The sequence below is a fragment of the Gekko japonicus genome, unplaced genomic scaffold, assembly GCF_001447785.1.
Source record: "Gekko japonicus isolate JY-2015 unplaced genomic scaffold, Gekko_japonicus_V1.1 scaffold1798, whole genome shotgun sequence".
NCBI classification, from domain to species: Eukaryota; Metazoa; Chordata; class Lepidosauria; order Squamata; family Gekkonidae; genus Gekko; species Gekko japonicus.
In genome coordinates, this window is record NW_015170336.1 from 239,238 (window position 1) to 265,435 (window position 26,198).

General features: G+C 40.1%; 1 protein-coding gene across 1 annotated transcript; it reads left to right on the top strand.

The window, feature by feature from the left end:
- The first annotated feature begins 641 nt into the window (after positions 1-641).
- On the top strand, positions 642-26,198 carry LOC107116255 (RNA exonuclease 1 homolog). Its single transcript, XM_015418148.1, has 16 exons — positions 642-798; positions 3,365-4,728; positions 5,102-5,194; positions 6,670-6,877; positions 8,621-8,763; positions 9,588-9,725; positions 12,253-12,401; positions 12,593-12,633; positions 13,987-14,136; positions 15,881-15,994; positions 17,168-17,241; positions 17,637-17,747; positions 19,407-19,522; positions 20,174-20,312; positions 21,694-21,814; positions 26,110-26,198. Exons 1-16 carry the CDS (start codon positions 642-644, stop codon positions 26,196-26,198), a joined length of 3,207 nt encoding a protein of 1,068 aa, XP_015273634.1.

The following is a 26,198-nucleotide window of genomic DNA, read 5'->3' on the forward strand; positions in this document are numbered from 1 at the left end:
TGTATATGCACACTGAATCATTTTTATGGTACATTCAAAACCTGTACAACTCAACACGATTTAAACCCCACACAGACCCAGTGACTGGCCCCAAGTTGTATTTATAATGCCGTTCCTTCTTAAAAACATGCACATACAGAACGTACACAAGTTCACTATAGCATGCATCCAAGGCAGAGGCAAAGACTGAGAATAGCTGTGTGAGTCCAAAACCAACAGTCGTGCAAACTGGACAAAGTACACTGCGCCAGGAGAAGTTTCCAGGAGGAACTCCCGCAGCGTCTTAAACCCACCTTCCTCTCCTTCTAGCAAAACGAGCCTCAGCCAGCAGCAACGGGGAAAACACAAAGAGTCGCGGCTAATTAGGCTCCTCAGGGAGGAATGCTAAGAGGCAGGGACGGAAAAAAGGCCCTCCCTGATTGGGCCTGTGAAAGCGAAAGCCCCGCCCCCGAGTGGGTGTGAGGGCGAGGCTTCCCCGTTTAAATGTAAGAAAACGCTTGCTTCGAACGGCCGGGGGGCGGGAGGAGGGTCAAGGTTCGCGTCAAACGTGGCCTCGCGCTGTTAACCGTCGCCACGTGCTCGGCGGGCTTTTCTTTTGCGCGCCTTTTTTCTCTGGCCGCTGAGGGAGGTCGGGGAAGGGAATGTTGCGCCCCGCCGGTTATTTCAGGCACTTCTCCTGCCCCTTTGACACCCGCGGGTGCCAGCGGCCTTACTGCCAGTACAGGCACAAGTCCGGGCGGCGGGTGCATCCGTTCCATCCCCAGCAGCGGCAGCCCTTGAGCGGTTCCCCTTCGCTGGGTGAGCCGGGGGGGGGGGGGTGAGCAGGGAGCGATTGCACGCACGGGCCTGAGGGGGAAGCCGCCGCCGCCGCCGCTCATACCGCTTGCAATTCATTTTAATTGATTTTCACGTGCCGGTCCACTGAATATCGTTGTGATATTCCACCCCCCCTCTCCCGGCTCGCTTGGATAGGTGTGGCGTTGTGCCCTCTTCCCATCGCGTCACGGTCTTTACCGAAGGATTTGTGCGATAATTTCTACGGACCGGTTTCCGATGCTGTGCGCTGCGTTTGTAAAGAGCGATTGGCAGTTGGGATACTAGGGTCCCATTCAGCAAAAGCGAGGTTTCCTGCCTCACCGAATTATTTTATAGAATACGTTACGAATCCCATCATTAAGTAATTAAAACACAAGACCTAGCACAATAACCCGTTCTTGTGCTTTAAACCCTGTTAACCGCAGTCGCCTCTGGGTGGTGCTGCTGCATCAAAATATTTTTGGTTTTGCAGGGCTTTTTTCCGGCATACGAAAACTGGCTCTGGGTGAACGCGTTTGCTTTTTATTTGAAAAGCAATCCATATTCCCAGCTGTAGACCCACTGAGCCCTGGCACTGCTGAGGATCAAGTTTAGGGGAGAATGTTGTGTTCCTGCTTCAAGGTCTGAATGATCTCTCTGTGGCTGAGGTCACACACACTAAATAATCCACTTTCATTGCACTTTCAAGATGGATTTTACCGCCTGGCAAAATCCAGTTGGAAAGTGGATTATTTAGTGTATGAGTTATGTGCCTCAAATCACTTCCTGATTTATGGTGACCCTATGAATTGTTCAGTCACACAGTCAAGTGTGACTCTTTGTGACTCCATTGACCACATCACACCAGGCCCTCTTGTCTTCCGCCAACCTCCGGAGTTTGCTCAATTTCATGTTCGTTGCATCAATAACATTGTCTAACCATCTCATCCTTTGCCATCCCCTTCTTTTACATTCAATCATGCCCAGCATCAGGGTCTTCTCCAGTGAGTGCTCCCATCTCATTTGGTGGCCAAAGTATTTGAGCTTCAGCATCTGGCCTTTCAGGGAACAGTCAGGGTTGGTTTTCTTTAGGACTGACAAGAGTTTTCTCCAGCATCGAATTTAAAAGCATCAGCGCTTGGCCTTCTTTATGTCCAACTCTCACAGCCATACATTACTACTGGGAACACCATTGCTTTGACCATATGGACTTTGGTTGGTAGGGTGATGTCTCTATATTATGCTGTCTAGGTTTGCCATAGCTTTCCTCCCAAGGAGCAGGAGTCTTTTAATTTCATGGCTGCAGTCACCACCTGCAGTGATCTTGGATCCCAGGAAAATGAATTATCTTACTTTCCCTTCTATTTGCCAAGGAATGATGAGGCTGGATGCCATGATCTTAGTTTTTTTTTTTTATGTTGAGTTTAATGTCCTCCAAAACGTCCTGTGGTTTTGCTCAGGTTTTACAAACTGAGGGCCATGACTTCCTTTATAGAGTCAATCCATCTCATGTTGGGTCATGATCTATTCCTACTGCCTTCAACTTTTCATAGCCTCTGTAGGGTTGCCAGCCTCCAGGAGGTAGCTGGAGATCTGCTGTTATGACTGACCCCCACACAACAGAGATCAGTTCAAGTGAAGAAAATGGCTGCTTTGAAGAGTGGACTCTACAGTATTATACCCCATTGAAGTCCCTCCCCTCCCCCACCCTTCTCAGGCTCCACCCACAGGTATTTCCCAACTCTGAGCTGGCTGTTTGTGATAGCCAGTTACAACTAGTGTAATCTGTGATTCTCAAGTTTTTACAGTTTCTTAATGAGCCTCAGGTTACAAAAGCACCCTGATAAACCTGGTGAGTTCTCCCTATTCCCAGCCCCCTTCCCAGCCCTTCCCAATCTGCTTCAACATGTGGGGAAGCACGGATAGCCTGCTTCCTGTCTTGTTTTCCTTTCTGGCTGACATCTATATGGGGATTTAGTGTTAAGTTCTTCAAATATTCAGAGGCACTTTGAGTAGCTTCCCCACTTTGATGGTTCTACTGTTCAGGCTATTCCAATAGTTGTACTAGTAATAAAGATTTTTTTTGCTGTTTTTAAAATTGAGACTTTAGTACAGGTTGATTTGTGGTGGAACTAGAGGAAAAATAAGCTTCATGTTATCAGTAGTTATAGTAAATCAAGTGGGAACTATCTGCATTTTAATACAGATTTAAGTTTTAGTATAAGTGGGCTACATTAGCAACAAAAAGGCATACTTATATTAACTACAATGGTGTGACTCTCTGCTGCACTAGTTTTGTAGTTGGTAAGAGTTTGAACAATGACATATGTGAAACTGTTCATTCACAATGACTCAGTTGCAAGTATTTGGATTATTCTTCATGAAAATAACTAGTAAGTTATATTGGCTACAGGTTTGTGTCCTGTAATCTGCCTACTTCATGTTATAAATTATTGTGCCTTTTTATTTGCAATTTAACAGAACTATGGGTCTTAATGCTTGAGTTTTAAATATAAGTGAAGCCATTTTGTATATACATTTGAGAATAATATAACTTTCTTCCAATCAGCAGGGCTGGGTAAAAATATCCAAGAACTAGAAAGGATCAACAAAGCAATTCAGTCAGTTAAGACTGAAGTTGAAGAAGGACAAAAGGAGTTGTTGTGCTATAACTTGGGGCAAGATGACTTCAGAAATACTTTGACTCCTGCAATAGATGACCCTGAAGGAAACAGGTGTTTTTCTGATGAAGGCCATCTTAGTAGTACTCTTACAAAAGACAATGTTAATGTCATTTCAACCTTGAAGGACTCTTACAAATCCAGTAAATATACTCTTGATCGTAGCCGTCCAGCTACTGATCTTGAATATGACCCGTTACTTAATTATTCTTCCGGTTTGCTTAGGTCTTCCTTTAAGGAAGAGGATAAAAATGACAGGCAGCAAGTAAAAATATTCTCTGGTGGAAATTTGCAAGGATCAACAATAAAAGCTCCATGTGAAAATAGATACAGATTTCCAAGGAAAAGATCAAGAAGCTCTTCACCAATAAAACTTGAAATAAAACTCCAGGAAACAGATGATGATGTGCTTGTAATAGATGCTCCACTGGTCAATGTGTCAAAGAAACCAAGAATAATTAAATCCTGTAAAAAATGGAAAAAGGTAGAAAATGAATTGAGTTTTGGAAGTAAAGCAGAAGCTCTGAAAAGCTCTGAGAAATCAAAGTCTTCATATTGTATAGAGGGAAGGAAGCTAGAAGATATCACAGTTGCTCTAGATAATGATAGAAAAAATAATAAAAAAGAAACTGGAATAAAATATGCAACAAATGAAAACTTTTACTTTCCAAATGTTGTACATGTGACCACTTCAAATGAAGAAAGTAATCCTGATGATCAGAGAGAACATCATATTATGGAGAAAATTAACATATTGTCTCAGTCTCAGATGAAGGGTGAGCTTAAGAAAGAAACTCTGAAACAGAATTCTGTGAACATCTCCATTAAAACAAGTAATATGAAAGAGCAGATGAACAACTGCAAGACTTTGCTGAATAAAGCCCAGACTAAAACTTATTCTAAAGACCGTTCACAGGCTGGAGTTATAGACATTTCCAAAAAATCATCAGATCATTTAGGGACACTTCAGAGCCTGCAGCGGTATGAAAAAAGTAAAGTACAGAACAATGCACAGAGCAGTCCTGTGAATCTGGATGGGAAAATTCATTTTTATGAAAGCCCTGATAAAAAGCACAATGATAAAAGTGTGTATGCAAATATCAAAGAAGATGAAATAATTGTACTAGACTCTTCAGGAGAAGATGATTCTGAAGAAGATACAGAACTTTCTGATGATACCATGGAAGAATGTCAAAAAATTTTCAATGAGTTTGTTGAATGTGAAGTACAGAAGGAAGAAATAGCAAAGCAGGTAGCGTTCATCAGTGGGTTTTTTTTCATGTACTTTAGTCCTTTTAAAAACTTTTATCAGTGGTATTTTAGTGTGCTGTTAGTAGTTTTGCTTTATCATATGAAAATCCAAAGCACATCCATTTGAGAATCCAGGGCTATTAGGCGACAGAAACTTTAAGCTAGCAGTAAATGTATGTAGAAAAACTAACTTTCATTAAATTAAGGATTCCTGTAATGGTAAACATTTCATTCAGATTCCGCATTTTGCAAGTTAAGAGTTTAAAATTTCAGTAGAAGTGCAGTGATTAAAACTAATACCTTATGCAGTTCTTATTTTCAAAGTTGCAATACAAAAGGAATTTCTTGGGATTATTGAATTTTTTTTTAAACAGGCACTTGCAGCACAACCAGAAGCAGATTCTGATTCAAAGGCAAGTCTGCTTCCTGGACAGAAAAGAAGAATTGCACACACTGCAAAATTTGATGTAAGTTTTCATCTGAGAGGTTTTGAGAATATTTTATTATTGTGTGCGTATGTGTGTTGCTAATTGGATCTACTAACCCTCATACTTGACTGAAGTTGACACAGTAATAAAGCAAGTATGTTGAACATTTTGTTTAAAAATGAACTTTTGTCTATTCAGAGACTCTAAAAAATGTTTTAGATATGATCACTGCATTATGTAATAATTCAAAATGAGCCATTTTACTGTATTCTGAGATGGTTACTTGATATAGCAAAATGCAATCTAGAGGTACAGCATTTTAGAAGCAGGTGACAGAAACCTTGAGTTTCTATTACTTTTTATTATAAACATTTCTGAGAAATTGTTTTAGAGCTACAAAGAGCAATCCTAAGAAGGCCTACTCAAGATCCTGTTCAATTCTGTTCAGTGGGGCTTACTTCACAGAAGGTGTTCTTAGGATAGTTGTATCTTTTTCTAACAAAACCTGTTTGGTCTGGAATGCTGTCCTATGAATAACTGCAGCTTTCTAAGACCATTTACTTCAGTGGATTTAGAAAGGTTAACTCTGCTTGGGACTGGACTGTTAGAATCATATAGTTGGTAGAGACATTGGAGGTCCTTTAGTCTTAAATCCCTGCTCAGTGCAGGAATATGCGACTACAGTATTGCAACACTGACAGATGGCTATCCAGTCTCTGCATAAAGATCACCAGGGAAGGAGTGTCTACCGCCTTCAGAGGTAGTCTGTTACACTGTTGACTAACTCTTATAGTTAGGAAGCTGCTTCTAGCATTTAGCTGAAATCTACTTTTTTGTAATTGCCATTTATCAGTTCTATTCCTGGAGCACGGGAGAATGTATAGGTTCTTTCTTCAGTGCAGTAACCCTTCAGATACTTGAAGGCAGTAATCACGACTCTCCTTAGTCGTCTTCATGCTAAACATGGCCAGCTTTTTCAACTTTTCTTTTCAGGACTTGGTGTCTGTCCTGGTGACCTTCCCCTCAGACAGATTTTAAGGCTTGCATTGTCACAGGAAATTCATAATAGTAAGGTATAAAGTGTAAAACTTTTTAGTGTAGAAACTAGTACAAGTTCAAACATGCATTTTCATCACTTGATCTTAAGTGCTGACTTGCTCATGTGAATGATTGATCAGTTTACAAAACTGAAGAGATTTTTATATCCCCTAAATATGCGATACAGTTCCGGGGAGAAAGTTCGTATGGTCACCTGTGGTCATCGGATGTTTGTGTAACCACGTGATGAGAATTCATTTTGCATATGAGCATTTGTGAACCAGCTCTTAACAGCCAAACTGTCAGAGCTACATTAAAATCATATGCTACATTAAAATCAGATTGATATTGGTGTCTAGCTGTTTCATGAACTGTTCATCATTTGGGAGATACTTTTATACAGTCTTGGAATTACATTTCAAACATTGTATCATATTTGCTGAATATAGAAATGATTCTCTGTTGCTACCCAACAGGTTAGTACCACCAAAGAAATAATTGTACCTTTTAAGGCACGACTTCCTCAACAGCCTTACCATTCCAGGATCCTACAAGCACAACAACAGGCAGTACAAATAACAGCTGCTGTTAAAAGTGGTCAAGCTTTTGTTGCTGCAGCTTGTGGCTCAAGGAAAAGTGCACCAGTAATACCAACTACTCAGATTCAAAACATGGAACCCATGGGTATGATCAATTGATACATCATAGTTCCCTAATCTGAATTAAGAATGTGTTTGTATTGAGCAGATTTTGTTTGCTTTTTAACCTGATTGCTCTTTTAGCTGACGCTAGAAGTCTCTTAAAGTATGCTCTGTATCCTCCTCCTCCTATTCTCTCCCCCAAACAAAACCTACTCTTGAGAGTTCTATTCTCGGGTATGCAGAGAACTAGGCAATTACAGTTTTTGGTACAGATCAGGCCTGAAGCCTCCTATGCACGGATCATTTAGACATTTGCAAAGGACATTACAGATGATTTATAGGTAAGTTAGGACCAATAAATAGTTATGCACATGCCACCCCTTTGTCCCCATTTCACTAATCTATGTATAAATAAGAGCACACAACCATTCAAGCCAAATTCTTGCTGCCCTTGTACTTGAGTGAGTAGGACAACAGAGCTGGAGGCTAGTAGTTGCTTTCCAACATAGATTGCTGCTTTAGCTGATTTTCCAGATAGTCCAGATGAAGCTAGAATTTGTGCATTGTATTACCAGCTGGGCCAAGGCATCAGCTCTTCTTTCTGTATCATGTATGCTGTGTCTCTAGGACCCCACAGAGTAAGAGCTAGCTGGAGAGAGAGAGCATTTTGCCTCTGAAGGTTGCTAGTGATGTCTGTTTCCCCATAGGACATTTCACTTAGAGGCCCTGGACTTTTTAGGACCTCCAGGACAACCTCCTCCTCTGTTTTAGTTCTGGAGAGATACCTTCAATATTGCTATATTAAATATTCTACTGCTTTGAAAATAATACTGAAATGTGATTTTAGCTAGTTGGACAAGGGACAGTAAAGAATGATACAAAAATAAGACTCATTGTGAAATATATACTGTAGTAGTTACATTTAACAATATCTAGTATTTTCTGCAAATCAGTGGAGCTGCCTTGAAATAACCATGGTGGAACTAGTCTTGGTTTACCAAGGATAGCTTTGACACTTACAGCCTTATTCATTGATGTTACATGCAGTAATGACAACTATCGACTCACAGAATTTCTGATTCGTTCCTTCCAAAACTCAAGGAGAAAGTGTGCATGAGACTGCAATTAGGAACTGGTTGCTTGGTGCAGTAGTAGTAGGGAGACTTTTTATGAGATCAGGGCAGGGGTCATTTCCTGCAGGAGCGCACAGGAGCGGAGCTCCGGCAGTAAAGAGCCCAGGAGGCGGGCACATGCAACAAGCCCCACCCCCTGCTCCCAGCAGCCCTCAGTCAGAGCAAGAAGCAGCCAGGTAAGTTGCAGAGCCTGGCCCCCTGACCCAAAACAGTCCAGTGGCACCTTTAAGACCAAGTTTTATTCAAGTACAAGCGAGGACAGATCTGCATGTTCCTCCCCCCCCCAATAGCTAGCAATCCGAAACTGTCCAGTGGAGCCTGAGCGGTGGGTGTTGCTTTCTGACACACTTCCAGTGATGTCAGGGGGTGTGGCATATGCAAATAAGTTATGCTAATGAGTTATGCTAATGAGCTCCTGCACCTCTTTTTCTATTAAATGACCACTGGATCAGGGGATAACTGGGACAGGCCATTATAGCCGTTACATAAATCAGTGACTACATTAACTATTTTAGTTACTTGGCTGTCATGAAATATTCTTCAAGATCTTACTGAAGTTCAGCTCCGAAATAAGGGTTAATCAGACTGGCATTTCAAGAAATTAAACTTTATTGATAGATGTAGTTTCAAACAATTGTATTTATCTATTTCAGTTCATTTAAATGTATTTGAAGTCCAGCCAGTTTCAAGCAGCAGCAGTCACATGAAGGTACTACTTCCTGGAAGTGCATTGACAGCAATGCCATGTAGGCTTTCCAGTAATTCCATCGGAAGGACTGCTTCCATACCAAGTAAGGTATGACATTTTTTCTTTACACTACTACTGAGTAGAAGTCTTCTGTGTAGGAAGCACATTGTATTCAGCAGTAAATACTTAATTTACTTATGTACTAGGTTTGCAGTGGCTGCCGATATTTGTTTTTGCTTCAAATTTTGCTGGATAGGTTTAGTATTATTACGTAGTTAGCTTCTGTCCTCACTCTTCCCTGTTTATTGTAGCTTATAGCAGAAGATTAACATCACTGTTCTATTTTTTTAAAAATGACTAAATATGCCTGGAAAGAACTGAGTTTGGAAATGTGGAGGCGGGGCGGTGTCCAGAGGAAGCTTATATAATTTTTTTAATGTTAATTAATGAAAGAGTAGATTTTCCTTCCACCTTTAACTATATAGCTGCTTTTGCAATAATCTGTTATCTCTTGGAAGCTGGATGAGTGGGTAAGTTCAGCAAGATCTTTTAAAAAACGAAATAGGGCAATGTGTAGATAGTGGTCAGTGCAAAGACCAGTAAATCTTTTAGTACTCCTGTCTGCAGACTCCACTCACTTTTGTGAACTAAGAACTAAGGATAAGTGCGCCATATACACATGCTGGAAACTTCTTTAACATGAGCGGCAGCCTCATTGTATTTTTGTTAGCTTTTAGCATTAACATCCTTTTTATTAAAGAAAAAGCTGAAACATTCAGGCAGATCTTAGTGAATTAATATTGCATATGTTGGGGTGGGGTAAGAGAGAACAAAAATAGAGTCTGTAGCTATAGAGGTGTGTTAAAAATTATTCTGCTCTGTATAATTTAAATCCTTGCACTTAGCATATTAAAATAAATATACAATTTCAGGTATCAAGTCGGAAAAGACCTTCTGTTGTTCCAGAACTTGGATCTAAAGTACCACATGACATAAGACAGCGATATGTCAATTTTTTTGTGGAAGGATTCTTAAAAGTTTGTACAACAGTAAATGAAGCTTTTGACAAGGTTTGCATTTCATAGAATCATAGAGTTGGAAGGGACCTCCAGGGTCATCTAGTCCAATCCCCTTCACAGTGCAGGAAATTCACAAAAACCTCCCCCTCCACATGCACAGTGACTGCTGTTCTATGCCCAGAAGATGACAAAAAACCTCTAAGTTCCCTGGCCAAACTAACCTGGAGAAAAATTGCTTCCTGACCCCAAAGTGGCAATCAGCATTTCCCTGGGCATGTAAGAAGAATAGTATAAGTATCTTTTAAACAAAGTTATGACACAAAGTTACAGGACACTTAATAGATATGGAAAATAATGTCATGTTGCAAAGGTATTTAGTCATTGTGTTAATAAGATGTTTGACAGTTTGCCATGAAGGTCAAGCTAACAGTTTAAGCCAGGGATGTCGAACTCATTTGTTATAATGGTTGGATCTGACATAAATGGGACTTTGTGGGGCCAGGCCATGTGTGTCATAAAATGGAATGCCAGGTAGCAGCGATATAAACTTTATAAAAGGTACAAACACAATTAAAGATATTATTTTTTCTACTTAAAATACAAATATGCTTAAAACTCTTGGGATATTTTGTTTATTTAGCAGTCTTTGATAACTGATACCTCCAAAATCTCCCCCGCCCCAAAAAAAGATGCCTGCCTAAAATGGAAAGGTGGGTGAATAGTGGGGTTTGGCAATGTAATTTTTAAAATAAAAAATCAAGAAAAAGCCAAGGATCACAGCAAAAACTAAAAATATAAAATGCTCTGAGCCTAGGAACATAAAATGGCTTGGCATTGCAAGCTTCTCCCCTCCCCCCCAGGTCTACTCAGAGTGGCAGTGACTCTCCAGTGTAATGTCCCCCTTTGGCTATGGGTTCCCAGGTTAGAGTACTCACTCAAGCACCCGTTCTCAGGTCCATTCAGCAGAGACAAGCTGGCTCAAAACATCAATCCTGTATTTGCAAGGAGACAGCTCCAGCAAGCAACAGCTTCAACTATACAAACACTGGAAAGTGAAACTTCTTGATCTCCACTCCATTGAAATACATGCTGACAAAGTTGCAGAGAAAATGCGGAATGGATTTCCCATTAAGGTGTCTGGGCCCAGATAGACTACTCTGGGACTGGAATGACAGTCCCTGGGAGTAGCAGAAGCATTCTGGGATTGAAATGAGAGCCCCCAGAGTGGAATTCGATTCCCAGAATGCTGCTGCTACTCCCAGGAGCTGTCATTCCACTCTGTGCCCTGTCATTCCAGTCCCGGAACACAGATTCTATTGCTAGGGACCGTCATTCTACTCTGGGGGCTGTCATTCCAGTCCTAGAGCACTGTTTCTGTTGCTGGAAAAAGTCCCAGAGTAGTCTATCTGGGTGTAGAGACCCTAATGGAAAAATCCATTCAATGGGTTTCTTGTAACTTTGCAAACCCAGAAGAGCTGCCTGCCAAAGCAGGCAAAGACAAGACAAAGGGAGCTGGAAACTTCTGCAGCCTCAAGCATCAAAGGGTGAGGACAGGAGGGAGGGAGAAAAGAGCCACGGGCCTGATTAAAACCAGGGGCGGGCTGCTTTTGGCCCATGGGCCTTACGTTTGACACCCAAATTTCTATGCTTTTGCTTCTTTTCTTATCCTACTGACAGGTTTGGGTTCATGTTCCTTTTTTTTTTAAAATAGGCAAAAATGATGGGAATATTTGCTTAGAACTTGTTCTGAGAAGAAATGTTTAAAACCTTGTTCTAATAAGTGTTTGAGAAAAGCATATTTTATTAATGAGGCATTTAGGAAACGAATACATTGAGGTCCAAACCAAACAAGAAGGGGAGAGTTCTGTGGTTGGTGCTCCAAGCTTATTGAAAAGTGTAGTTACCGAGCTAGTGGAGGCACAATTTTGATCTGGGTCACAACTTGTGGGGACGTGGTTCTCCTCATATCACTTTTCTGGCCTGAACACATGGCTGCCTGCATCTGTTAAGTTTCAGCAGGGCAAATAGCATCTCACCAGGGTTGTTCAGGTCAGGAAACAGTGCAGGGGAGAAGGTTTAAACCTCCCCTTCATGGACTGCAGTCCCAATCAGAATTGGCCTCATGGTGCCAGAGCCAGGTACTCTGATCCTGGAACTCCCAGCATCTCACCTGGATTGGCCATAAGATTATTGTTGCAATACTGAGTAAAGAACTTACATTGGAAATGAACTGTTAAAACAAAAAATTAAAACATTCTAGCTGTATCTGAATAAGTGAGCAGACAGTCATGAAAGTTCATACCCTACCATAAACGTTGTTAGTCTTTTAAGGAGTTATTGGACTCTTATCCTTTTCTACTGTTAAAACAAAGTTGTAGCAAACTAAGTTATATCTTTACTTAATAGATATCATTTTCTTAGAAGATCAGATTTTTTTCCAAATAGTTTGATACCTGTTTTGTATTTACCAGCTTCTTGAGGGCCCGTTTGTTTCCATTCACAATTCCAGTGGGGGAGAAGTCCATGTTTTTTGTTCAGCACTGCAGTATTTATTATATTCACTTTATTTTTAATGTAGGCATTGGCAGAAGAAAAGGCAATATATGACCGCTGTAGTGGTAAAAATATATACTTGAACATAGCTGTGAACACACTTAAAAAACTGAGGAATCACAGCAGTGTGTCATCAGATGGTAAGTCATATTTTGTGGGAAGGGGGAAATTTGAGTGATTACTCATCATTGACAAGTATGTCAATTTAAATTGACATGTACACCAATTTAAGTTCTTTAAAATAAATATGTATAAATGACATATAACAATTGTAAGAAATCAGTTTGCTTAGGTACGTAAGGTATTTTTGGCTTTGGAAAATAACTCTAATTTTTGTTTTATGTAGGCTGGAATTTTGGTAATAGAAGCACTACTGCTGGCTTTAGAAAACAAGAAGAAAAAAATGGTAAAACTATATTGTAGCCTTTTGAAAATTGCTGCACTCACATTGTATGTTCTAAAATACTTCTGTCTAGCTTTCTAACTTCCCCATTTTGTCACCTGCTTACAAATCTTCCTGGACAGTGTTTATCCCAATCCTGATACCCACATGTGGTTGCACACCTTTTGCATGTTGCACATCTTTTGCATGTTGCACATCTTTTGCATGTTGCACATCTTTTACACAAATACTGATGTTAATAGGGGAATTGAACCGCATGCACAAATAAATGTATGTAGACATGCACATAGAAGTGTTCAGGGGGATGAAATAAAGAGTGTCTGCCATTGTGGTGCTGATGTAGCTTTTAAAAAAGAAATCTGTAAGTAATACAAAAATGTATGCTTCAATAAGTTTCTGTAGGGTTTTTTTTCTTCAGCAGAGCTGTCAGCATGGATGTAAATTCTTCTAGATGTACTTTCAGAGACAAAATGGATTATATAATTATGTACTCATTAGACAACTATAAACATTCTAAAATAATAGTCTGTCATTTGAAGTGTCCTTGCTAAATTATTATTTAATAGGTACAAGGCAAAGCCCTATATAATCAGGGGCCGACATACCTGAAGGACCACCTTTCCCCATATGTACCCCAGCGAGCACTGCGTTCAGGGTCACAAAACCTACTGACCCTCCCAGGCCCCAAAGATGTCAGACTGGCAACAACCAGGACCAGGGTGTTCTCGGTGGCGGCTCTGTACTGGTGGAACGAGCTCTCAGAAGAGATCAGGGCCCTGTGGGATCTTTTATAGTTCTGCAAGGCCTGCAAGATGGAGCTCCTCCACCAGGCCTTCGACTAAGGAGCCGCTGCCACCACCACTAACAATAACATCATCACTAAAGAGGTGTCTGACTCCACCATTACAGCCTGTGCCAGTCGATAAAGATTGAGAACTAATGGAAAGTAACCGTTACCGCCATCTCTAATGTATTAGCTTACAGCCAGCTAGCACTTTACTTTTTGATTTGTCTTTAGATGGTTTTAGCTATGTGATATTTTATGTTATGTTCGTAAGCCACCCTGAGCCTGCTTCGGTAGGGAGGGCGGGGTATAAATCAAATAAATAAATAAAATAGGCAAGAAAATATCATTTGGGCTAAATCTGACAAACATCTCCCAAAGTATTCCATAGCTACTCAGATACTCTTCAGAAGAGCTCTGAAGAATTTAAAAGCATGTAAGAATTCATCAGAGAAAAATAAGAATCTAGTGGTTGCCCATAAATTTAAATCTGAAAATCTTGACAAAGATGTGAAAATGTATAAACTATGGCTCTTCAGAGTTATGTTAATTGTTTTGTTTATGTGTTTAAGATTTTACAGGAATTGCTCTCTATAGACTTCTAAAAGATTATGCTCTCACTGAGGAACAGCTGAAGGAAAATGGCTACCCAGAACCAAATCCTGAGAAACCTGGTAGTGCTATATTATGCTCTGGGCGTGTTAAACCAGCTGTATATGACTGTGAGTAAATGAGATCAAAGTGGTAAAGCTAAAGGCATATGGAATATTTTTTAGGAAATAAAACAGCCTTTAACATAAGATTATCTCCACCGTATTCTGATGCTCCTTAGATACCGTATTGCAAATTTATTTTTTTAAATACTGGTGAAGAAAAACAGATATATTTCTAGATTAAACTAGATATTTCCTTGTTATTCTTACTCATTTATTTTACTTATAGCCCACTTTCCTCACTGAGATTCAGGGTAGATTTCACAATGTAAAACATTACAATGAAATAGTTTGAAACAATAAACAATGCAATAGGACTAGGATTACAGATATCAGAAAACAATGGGGGGAAAGAATCAGCCATGTCACATTTTAATGGCTTAATGGATATTGCTCAGCTAACTTTAATCACTTGTTCTGTATAAATTTAGAATATATGAACTAATTTTCAGTGGTCTATCTACTTTGAAAATTTGTTATTTTGTCCTGGAATTGTACTTTTGGACTAAAATTGTGATGCTTTGTACTTTTCATATCTGAGAAGTTAATGCAGTTAGGCTTTTTCCAATTGCTTATGATCAGGGGTCTTTTGGGGCTGGAGTGTGCTGGAGCACCGCTCTGGGAGCCCCGGAGCTGGCAAAATAGCGGTAGCAGCAAGCCCCGCCCCCAGCTCCCCCACTATGGCCCATCGCTGCAGCCCCGGGGAGGCCTGAGAAGGCCTGTTGCCACCTGTTCGGGGCCCACGCTGGAGTGTTGCGGCTCCCCGGGCCAGTGCTGGAGCCTGCAGCCCAGGGGAGGCCAGAAGAGGCCCCCTGCCGCCTCCCGGGGTAAGTGAGGGATCCGCGGGAAGTGGTGGAGGCTTGAGTGGGGGGGTGGGGGAGCCTCCCCCCTCCCCCATCTCTTTGCCCTCTTTCTTTCTCTCCTTTCCTTACCATTTCTTTTTCTTTCCCTCCTTTTCTTTCTCACTTTCCCTTCTCTTCCTTCCTTTCTCTCTTTTCCTCCTCCTTCTTTCCTTCTCTTTCACTGTTTCCTTCCTTCGTTCCTTCTCTCTACTCTCTCTTTTTCCTTCCCTCCTTCCTCCTTCTGCAGCCCAATTCTAGTGAGAAGGGGTTTAAACTTTAAACCCCTTCTGTCTTCACTCCCCCCCCCCGGCTGGGGAAGGGAAGGGGAGGCTTTTGAAGATGCCTCCCCCTCTTTTGCTTCCCCTTCTGACATCACTTCCAGGGATGTCAGGGGGCGTTGCATGTGCTAATGAGCTATTATGCTAATAGCCTAGTAGCTCATTAGCATACAACATGCTAATGAGCTACTGCAGCTCTTTTACTATGAAATGACCCCTGCTTATGATGATTAAATAATTTTAGGGTAAGTGTGTGTCGAAATAGGTAATGTCTGGTGTACAAGAAGAGATGACCCTACAGGGTGCAGCATAAGGAAAGCTAGTCAGAATAGACATGCGGGGGTCTCAGTTCTCTTTCCTTTGCTGTCATTTCCTCATTTGTCTCCAGAATGCTACTCTTGGGCTATATGCTGTTTTTCAGAAATGCCAAAAACACACATACACTCTCCTAGCCAGCAACATAGTTAGCTCTCTATCTCTGTCTATCTCTTTTTCTGTTCAGTATGTTAGTTTGGTTCCTTAAATAAAGTTTATTTAATTCTTGCGGTGTACTTGCTCTGCCAAGAATGTGGACAAATAAAATTTAGCAGAACTCCAGTTTGACTTGATACTGAATTATGCTGTTGCTTTCAGCTTCCAGAAGAGTATGCTGTAGGTGTGGAAAAACATATAGCGTAAATTCGTCAGGAAAGCATGTCCGGAAAGAAGAATGCAACTACCATTCTGGTAGAATATTGAGGCATAAAGGTAAGAATAAATTTCTCTCTTTCTGGTGCAAGTTGGAATTGCTAGTGATTTAAAGGCTACTGTAGCAATAGACATTGAAACAGTGATAAGAGGTTGTGTTTGTGTGCATACAGTGTCATCAAGTCACAGCCGACTTATGGCAATGCCATAGGCTTTTCAAGGCAAGAGAATGACAGAGGCCTTTCCCTGCATATTGATCCTAGAATTCCTTGGGCTAGCCTGGGCCATCCAGGTGAGGGTGATAAGAGGTTACTCTTTAAATTAGCATGAAGGACATAAACACACACTACATTTTCTGTTTATATTTCCCTTGTTAAACAACGAGTCACTGATTCTTGGTTACAGAAACAAGAAAAATGGGATTTATAAATCCGTTATTGCTGTGACTTAACTTGGCTTTCCATAGTACCTCCACTCTCATCTGTCCCACCTCTGGTTTCATATATTTTGTTAGGGCTAAGCTATGTGTGATGCTCCCAGTTCTGTGACTGGAACTCCAGGTGTGTAATTTGTCTAAAAGAGCAGCTGTGAGGGGGAGACAGTGTAGTCTGAATCTGCCATGCAGGGGACAGTTGAAGTAACTCTTCCCCCAGCCATTTTCCCAATTAAAAATGGCTCCCCCTTGGGCTGCTTTAAGCCACAGAGCTGAGGCATAGTATGGGAGCCTGTCTGTCTTCCCTATTTTTGCCAAATCAGCTGGTGGAGGTGATGGTAAACTTGGAATGTGTAGTTAACCTGGCTCCAAAACGCCAATCCCTATAGGACCTTCACAGCTGCTTGGAAGGGCCAAATTATACATCAGGAGTTCAAATCAGAGAATATCACATGAAGTTTGGCCCTCAGCCTGTGAGGATTTCTTTTCGGTAAAAAACACTTGACAGGGAAAGGATGTCGGAGTCTTAGAATTCCAGCTATAGTTAGAGACCCAAGAGAAAATATACAAGAATTTAAATTAAATGTAGAATGTCTTTGGACTACTAACTTAGGACAAAGCTGAGAAGACCTAACCCTTGGTGTGTTTGCTGAATTAAATGTAGAATGTCTTGTTTGTTAATTGATATATTTTAAATAATGTATTCATTGAACATAAGATAATTGGTAGATTAATGTTTAGAATAGTAGATAAAATATTAAGGATAAGAAATCAGATGCCTCTAATGTTTTGTTTAACAGTTCCTGGTGGTTTGGAAACACGCTATAGTTGTTGTGAGGGAGTAGTTGGGTCTCCTGGATGCCAGGTTGCAAAGGTAAGGGTTGCTGTACAGCATAGTTTTTCAAACTTTGCCAAGCATAGTTTGTGTTGGTTCTTTGGTTTTTTGTTCCTGTATTACTACAACTGTGTACTTCTAAAAAGGAATGTTTAGGAATATTAAGGCACCTAGACATTTCAATTCCTATTTTTCCTTTTTCACCATGATGGTAAAGAATCAAGCCAACAATTTACAGCCAGTCCCTCTTCTAATTTACAAGGCTGTTACAAGGACTATAGTGGTAATGTCCGAAACATGATTTGAACACTTCATTTGGAAGTGCTCCATAAATACTGGTTGTTATCACGTAGTGTTTCCCAGAAAAGGAAATTTTAAGTTTTAATGAAGTATATAGGTAGTATAACATTTGAATCTTTCTTCATATTTTGCAGCTACATGTTCATGATGGAAGAAGGGAAAACATAGATGGATTTGTGAAGACTTTCATCAAGCCACCTCCACTTGGTGGAAATCATGGTGTATTTGCACTAGACTGTGAGATGGTATGGCATAAGATCCCTGGCAGATTTAACAAAAAATCCTATTTTTGCATCTTGGGCAATACAATCTAATGATAATTAAGGTCACATGTGACCTTCACTTGGGAAATCTAGATCAGACAGCTTTGACATTGGTAGTATTTCAGAAGGGAGAAACACTTTCTCATGAGAGACAAATCTACAAGGTTTGTCATGGATTTGAAGCACATAGTATGCATTGCTTAGTAAAGCAGGTTATGAAGTTGTGTACAGATTTATGCTATATACCTCCTATTCAGGGGACTATCAGTGCAATTTAATTAATGCAACATACCTTCTCTGCAAACTAGGGTATGCATTTTTTTTTTAAAGTGTGTTTATTTTGAATCTGCATTTTGGGGAGGGCATGTTTTTCATTATTACAAAGTTTCTGGACTCTCATTGCTGCTTCAGGATTTTGTGTGTGTGTTTCCTGAAAATTTGGGACTGTTTTTTCCACCACCACCACTACTGAGGCAGCAGGAGCAGGGAGAGAGGAAGCTGGCTTTGCCAGACAGCTGTTAGTTCGCGTTTGCCACCCCTTTAAATTTTCAAACAACTAGAAGCCCTCCTAACAGCTGATGCTGACTAACTTCTGATAGAGGGACAACAGAGGCCAGGTCTACCTGCTACGGAAAATCCCAGTGGCAGGTAGACCTGGCTTTTGTCTCTCCACTGTCTGCAAGGGCTAATCATTCCCCCCCCTCTACTCCTGCTCCTCCCCAAAACCAAAACATTCCTGAAATGTCATGAGATAAATTTTCATTGCCCCCAGGTTTTCAGGAGTGTTCTGGGTAATTTCAGGTACCCCTTTACTTACCCAAAACAGCTAATTTTGTGTTTAATTTTGGCTCAGGTATATTCAAATACATACCCCTACTGCAAACTTTGTTCTGTGTTTCTTGGCCCATGCTAATTAGGCATTATAAAGCAAATTTAACGTTTGGGTAACAGATCAAGAAGGAACAAAGGGAAGATATTCTTATTTTTGTTCCTAAAGGGGAAACAAGAGTTGCATGTTAATATTAGCATAAGCTCTGCCTTGAGAATAGAGCTCTTTTCATTATAGATGAAAATGAAAGATGTTACCATTAATGTTAAATTAATGTGCTTGTAGTTTTGCATAGAGAAGTAGGGATCCTGGATATATTCTAAAGAGTAAAAGAGGGTTCTGAACAAAGCTGCTAGTAATGTATTGTTGAACAGGTTAGATAACATGGGATTTTAAAGCACAGCCTTAGGAAACACTAATATGAAATGATTACAGAGAATTATGGTGAAACCTTGTACTGATTCTGGAATAAGAATCTGCTGTGTGAAATCAATCATTTTACTAGAAAAACAGTTTATTAATAAAATGCCCTGCCTGGAATATTGATGCCACTACATCCAAGAAAAGGAAAAGGTGTACCCTTGTTTCCACTATAGTTTCTACTATGTTCTCGCGGGTTTTAAAAGTCTGAAACAGTTCCTGTCTGGATTTATAACTCATGAAACATTTATAGAAACAAAAGAGGAAAAGTTGTACATCTGTCACAATTTCAAAATTATAATAACTTTTCAGAGCGATGTCAGAACTTGACTGGGTGTTCTCTGAATTAACTGAATGATGAAATGTTCTATATAACACATTTCCTTTCCTAGTGCTACACAACACGTGGTCTGGAACTCTCCAGGGTGACGATAGTTGATCCTTCTCTTCAAGTTGTCTATGATACAGTTGTGAAGCCAGATAATGAAGTCATAGATTATAACAATAGGTATGTTGAGTAGTTTAAACAGCAAACTATCAAGAGGTGATAGTGTAGACAAAAGCCATGGTTCTAATCCACTGTTTCCTTATAGCTGACACAATTGCTTCTTTTTGCTTTGGCATTTCTTTGTGAACTACATCATGTCTCAGTTACTTTTAAAAGACTTGTACATTGGAGCCTTAAGTGCTGTTTTATATTAGAGGGGGAAAAGTGGACAAGTTAAAGAAACTTAAAGTACCTATAAGATAGTTTCTTGTTAAGCATATTAAAGCATGAATACCGCTGTGCAGGCTGCATAGATGTTAATTCCTTAAGTGTGTGTGTGTGTGTGTGTGTGTGTGTGTGTGAGAGAGAGAGAGAGAGAGAGAGAGATGCCCTCAGTTTCAGAGCTAGAGTGTTTTGAAACGAATGCTAACCAATGCCTTCCTTTTAATTAATTAAACTGAAACATTTTGAAGAAAATATTAAATTGAAGAAAGTATTAAAGCCAGTTATAGGTCACTGAAAATCCTTCAGTAATATCTGCCATAAAATCAAATTGATCTTAAGAAGGGTACATGACCTGATTTTCTAAAGCATTCACCCCTCTTCCACCTCTCTACTTTTATTAGGCACTAATAGTGCTTATTTATTTTGTGTTTCTTTGATCTCTCCTAGATTTTCTGGAGTAACAGCAGAAGACATGGAGAATACTGGAACGTCAATTAGGGATGTGCAGGCAGTATTGCTAAACTTGTTCAGTGCAGACAGTATTTTAATTGGCTATGGTTTAGAGAGTGATTTATTTGCTCTTAAGGTAAGTTTGTACAGAATTATTAGCTCTTTAAGGTATAATAGTTTGAAATCTTCTCAAGTTTATGCTTACATTGTTAAAACAATAGTCCCCAGATAAAAAAATTCTGCAGTGCATTCCTAAAATGACTCCCTTCTAAGTCCATTGAAGTCACTGTGTTGAGAAGGATATAACTCTGTTTTAGGTGGAACTGTGAGTTATGTCATGCTGTACATCTGAGATGTAATTGTTTATACTTTATATAACCTTTCATACTGTTTCTTGCGTATCCTTCCTTGCTGCTGCAAATTCAGAGGTATTTGCAGTGGGAACAGAGCCCAATTCACACAGCCATTTCCCCAACATTTAAACTACTTCAACATCATTCTTCCCACTCCACCAGAGGACTGTTTAATAAATCAGGAATAGCTAGATCATTATAGCACTGTAATAATAATCTAACAATATACTTCAATGGTCTATGGCCTGCACCTTTCCCCTTATGACTTCCACAGTGAAAAGGGCTAGAGAGTTTATTTTTAATGGAATCTGGGAAGTAGTAGATTGTGGTAATAGATTGTTACAGTGTGTTAGCATTGTACTGATCTAGAGAGTCCTGATTTTTGTTTTAAGTTTTCTGGTATGTGTATGGGAAGAAATGGAGGCTCCAGGGGCTGAGGCGAGGAAAATGGTGCTGATTCAGGAGAAACTTGCAAAAATGCACAGTGTCAAGACTGCTTCTTTTCCAAAAAGATCACAGTGAACCAGGCTTAGGAAAAATCATGAATACAACCAGAAAAGGGGAGAAAAACACAACCCTGCATGAGAAAGGTAATCAAAAAGGTTGAAACAAAGACAAAGAAAATAAAATATAACTATACACATAGTGCAAATGTACACAACATATATTTGGTAGTGGTTTTTGCATATGGAGACATTATGTACCTTTTAACCTGTATTTATATGATTGGACATTTGTCTTCATATTGGGATTAGGTACTTATATGCTTAACCATGGGGTTGTTGTTTTTAAATGCTATTTTAGCATTCATGGTTGTATTATTAAATTATATATTATATTTTGTACATTCGCACTACATGCATAGTTTTATTTTCTATGTCTTTGTTCAACCTTTTTGGTTACCTTAGGAAAAATCATAGCAAAGCTGGCAAAAATACAGAAGCAGGTGAAATAGAGGACATCATGTGGATACTCCTGAAAACAGTGCTACTGTAAGGAAGCCAAGGCATCTTTGTGAAAGTGGTCCATGTCAAAATGTGATATTGTAAAAGTAGTTATATGAGAAGTGGTAGTTCTTTACCACAGGAATATTTTAAGGAGACAATTTAAGCACAAAGCACAATTTGAAATGCCACTCAATCATCCCGCTTATTTTTCTTGCAGTTCTTTCACAGTAATGTCGTGGATACATCCGTAGTTTTCCCTCATCGTCTAGGTTTTCCTCATAAAAGAGCACTTAGAAATCTAATAGCTGATTATCTCAGAAGAATTATTCAGGATGATGGTAAGACCATTTGCAAAAGTGAACACTATTTTTGCACAATTAATAGTAAAAAAAACAATAAGTGGCCAGAATACGGTTTGCTGTCTTCAAACTTAAGCAAGTAATTGACCTTGCCCAGTGTTTGAGAATCTCGAAATAGGAGCCTGCCGGAGACGATTGGAGTGCCGAGCCAAGAACAAAACACACCAACCACCACAGGGGTGCCGATAGGTAGTCCCACCCCTACAGACTCTGTGGCCCTAGTTAGGGAAAAATTGTGTGACTAGCACCACTTGTAAGCCGCTCAGAGACCCCCTGAGAAAGAGGGTTCGAGCGGGATATAAAGTCTAAGGTTAAATAAATAAAAATTAAAATAAAAATACAGAAGCAGGTGAAATAGAGGACATCATGTGGATACTCCTGAAAACAGTGCTACTGTAAGGAAGCCAAGGCAGAGCAAAGCATCTTTGTGAAAGTGGTCCATGTCAAAATGTGATATTGTAAAAGTAGTTATATGAGAAGTGGTAGTTCTTTACCACAGGAATATTTTAAGGAGACAATTTAAGCACAAAGCACAATTTGAAATGCCACTCAATCATCCCGCTTATTTTTCTTGCAGTTCTTTCACAGTAATGTCGTGGATACATCCGTAGTTTTTCCTCATCGTCTAGGTTTTCCTCATAAAAGAGCACTTAGAAATCTAATAGCTGATTATCTCAGAAGAATTATTCAGGATGATGGTAAGACCATTTGCAAAAGTGAACACTATTTTTTGCACAATTAATAGTAAAAAAAAAAAAAGTGGCCAGAATACGGTTTGCTGTCTTCAAACTTAAGCAAGTAATTGACCTTGCCCAGTGTTTGAATTGTGGATGCTCTAAACTTGTGACACTTAAGATGACATCAGATCTGAAAGTATTCAGATGGATCCTGTAGTCTGCAGCCATTCCTGACCATCAGTGCCTTCCACTGGCGATTCGTTGGATCTAGGCGACTGTGCAGTGTCAGTGGCCCCTTCATGCATACAAGCTGTGACTTTACTAATCAAGTTGTCATTTGTTGGTTTATTTCAAATTTATTTTAGGATCCCAACAGTCACTCAAATAATCTTAAAAATGTCATAAAAGCAAATGCAGCATTCTCCTCATCTATAGTCCCAAGGCAACTGACAATTAAGCAGGATACTTACAGGCAGAGAAGGAGAAAGCAAGTTCCTGGCATCTGACCTGGTTGATGGCCGGGGAAAGTCTGATCTCCTTGCTGTGGCATTCTTCCTGGGGGGGAAAGTGCAGTCTGACTGGCAGAGGGCATAGTGTCCTTCCTGCTATGTCTGCAGTTTTCTGAGTGAATCTGGATGTGTGAACCAGCTCTAATTTCACAAGGAAGAACTAGGGTTAACATATCTATGTTGGAAAGGTTCTCCAGTTCTCATATGATCTTCAATTGAAAAACCAATGGTATGAGACTTCCTGAGTGCTATTGCCATTGTCCACTGTCTCTTCGATAGACAGCATTATTACATGATGTGCCTCTGAGGTGAATGAAGAGAGGAACTGAATGTATTTTAATAGGGCAAATACAAGGCATGGGGAAGAGGTTATGAGGGGGGAAACCAAGCCATTTGTGATTCTCCTTCTACCTCCCTTTGTCTTTTGCCTTTTGCTCTCTTCTTCCAGTTCCCATCTCCCTTACCTTACCCATGATGCACCTTCCTACCTCTTTTCCACTTGCTTTTGGTCTGGATTGATCAGAGTTGCCTTTTTTGGGTGGCCTGAGTGACCTGTCACTGTCTCCTGCCCAAACTCAGGAAGAGAAGAGAGAGAGAACAGATTGGATTTATACCCCACCCTTCACTTGGAGTCTCAGAGTGGCTTACAAACTCTTTTCCCTTCCCCTCCCCACAACAGACACCCTGTGAGGTAGGTGGGGCTCAGAGAGCACTTTCCGGAACTGTCCTTGAGAGATCATCTCTGACAGAACTATGGCTTGTCCCAGGTCATCTAGCAGCTGTAAGTGGAGGAGTGGGGAATCAAACCCGGTTCTCCCAGATTAGAGTCCGCACACTTAACCACTACACCATATAGCCCCTAAATGTTAATAGCAATAGATACTAAGCTGACCTTTGCTCCGGAAGCAATTGTGTGTGTGTGTGGGGGGGGCAGGAATCTGAGCATGTTGCTGACAGTTCCCAAAAACACACTGGGAATAGTAATATCCTGCTCAGATCCCTCATAGAATATGGCTCTCTGGAGGCATCATTTTCAAAGTGAGGGTGAGAGAACTTGTGACTGACCCAAGGTCATACCAGCAGCTGCATGTGGAGGAGTGGGGAATCAAACCCGGTTCTCCCAGCTCAGAGTTCAGGCTCCTGCCCAGTACACCAAACTGGCTTGTTTGCTAGGTGATAATTGCTTAGTTGTGCTTTCTGATGTTTTAAGGTGTTAAATTGTCTACCTCTTTGCAACTTAAAGGTACGTTCATAAAGCACTTCTTCCAATCCTAATGATTCTGCCCCGATGGACTGTTTCCTTTTAAAGGGTATTTGAGAAATGATGGGAACAGTGGTTGGCATGAGTGTACCTGATCCCCCACTTATTTTTCTCCCCTCCCTTGAGGTTGTAGGGAAGGCAGAGGCTTGCTGATGGACAGAGCACTTGTGCCTATATATTGCTTTAATCTTGGATAAATCCATGTGCAGTCCTGTTTTGGACAGTTTTGAAAAAAAATTAACATATCCCCCGCCGCGTGGGGGTAGTTTTGAAGAAAAGTACCTTTCTGCATAGCTGCAGGTTGTCTACTTTCATTGGTTGTGTTTTTTCATCTCACTGATTGGGACAAACTATTAATTCTCAGAGGGAGCTAGGCTGGTAGCCCACAAAGAAGGGGTTGGTTTATACATTCCCACACTGCAAAATCGCTTCCTCCAGGATTATGTAAATTTTCACAGGTTTGAGCAGACTGGTCCCCCCCCCCCACTTTGGGATCGTTTTTAGTTAGCATTAGGATGCGTTTTTAAGTTATGTTTATTAACTGTGTAATTGGGATGTATCTCCTCAATAGATCATCCTGTTTTATCTGTTGGTGGCATGGTTTTTATTCTTTTGCCACCTACTCAGGGGCCAGACGTTTTAATATTAGCAATAGTTATGATAGCATTTGAAGTAGTTTCCATATATTTATTTCTAACAGTTAAGCTCACAGTGGTCAAACTACAACAGTATTTCTGGCTTTAGTTGTAGTTGGCACATACAATCAATGCCATCAGCTTCCATATGCCATTATATATACTTCATTGGTTTCAGTTAACTGTCACTTTCAGACACGTATTTCTAACAGTTAAGCTGTTAGATATGTATTTTCAAAATACATGCATAAATGTATTTTCATCCTTTCTTCCCCTACACTGTACATAACTCTAGAGGGATATATTTTTTCTTTCTTTATAACGCCAATGAAATTCTGGTGATTTGTGAGCAAATTTATACATGTGATCACACATGTAATGGTGATATGGCTCCACTACTGTAGAGCAGTTTTACAATTCAAAAACTAAAGTGTTCCGTAGGCTTACATGAGGGGGAAGGGGGTGTGGCCTGAAAAGCCTTAAGCAGGCAGTTTTTGTAATTAAAAGCATAGTATTACTAAATACCGCCATGAGCTGTAAGTGGACTCTGAATGGTTGTTCAGTGCTTACTTGGGTATACACCATTTTCCAGTATTTCCTTGGAGTAGGGCCACCGTGGGCCATGTGAAAGTGTGTATTGTACAAGTTCAAATGCTGCCTTTTTAAATTCACCTTTATTTTATGGTGTTACTTTTAAGAAACAGATTATATACTGTTCTTGGAATTTTCACTGTTATTATTTGTCAGTGCACTAGAGTGTACAGAGCACTTTGCTAGGACACACATCCGTTTAGTTCGGGAAGATTTCCCTCATGCTTAATGCGTGCTGAGGGGAGTTAAAGTGGTGCTGGACCAATTATCTCTCTCTGCAGAAACAAGGTGTTAGAATTTTTCTTTTTTCTTTTTCCTTACAAGTGAAAACTTGAGCATATCAAATAAAATGTAGGGATGTCGGAACCAACTTCAGAACTGAGAGCATCTAGTATTTATATCCCATTCTCAATAAAATTTTGTCCTTTAGTCATTAAATACACCCAAGCTGGTTCTTCAAGTATTAAGTTCCTTATATTTAGTTTAAAAGGAAATGAATAAAGGAAAGTGCTTAGGTTTGTTACTTTAATTACTAAATAGTTATTTGATTTCAATTTGAACCAATCTATTAAATAACGTGGTTGAATATTGTTCTTCCTAGTGGGTGGTCATGATTCTAGTGAAGATGCAACTGCTTGTATGGAATTAATGCTTTGGAAAGTGAGAGAGGACAGTAAAGGTAGAAGATAA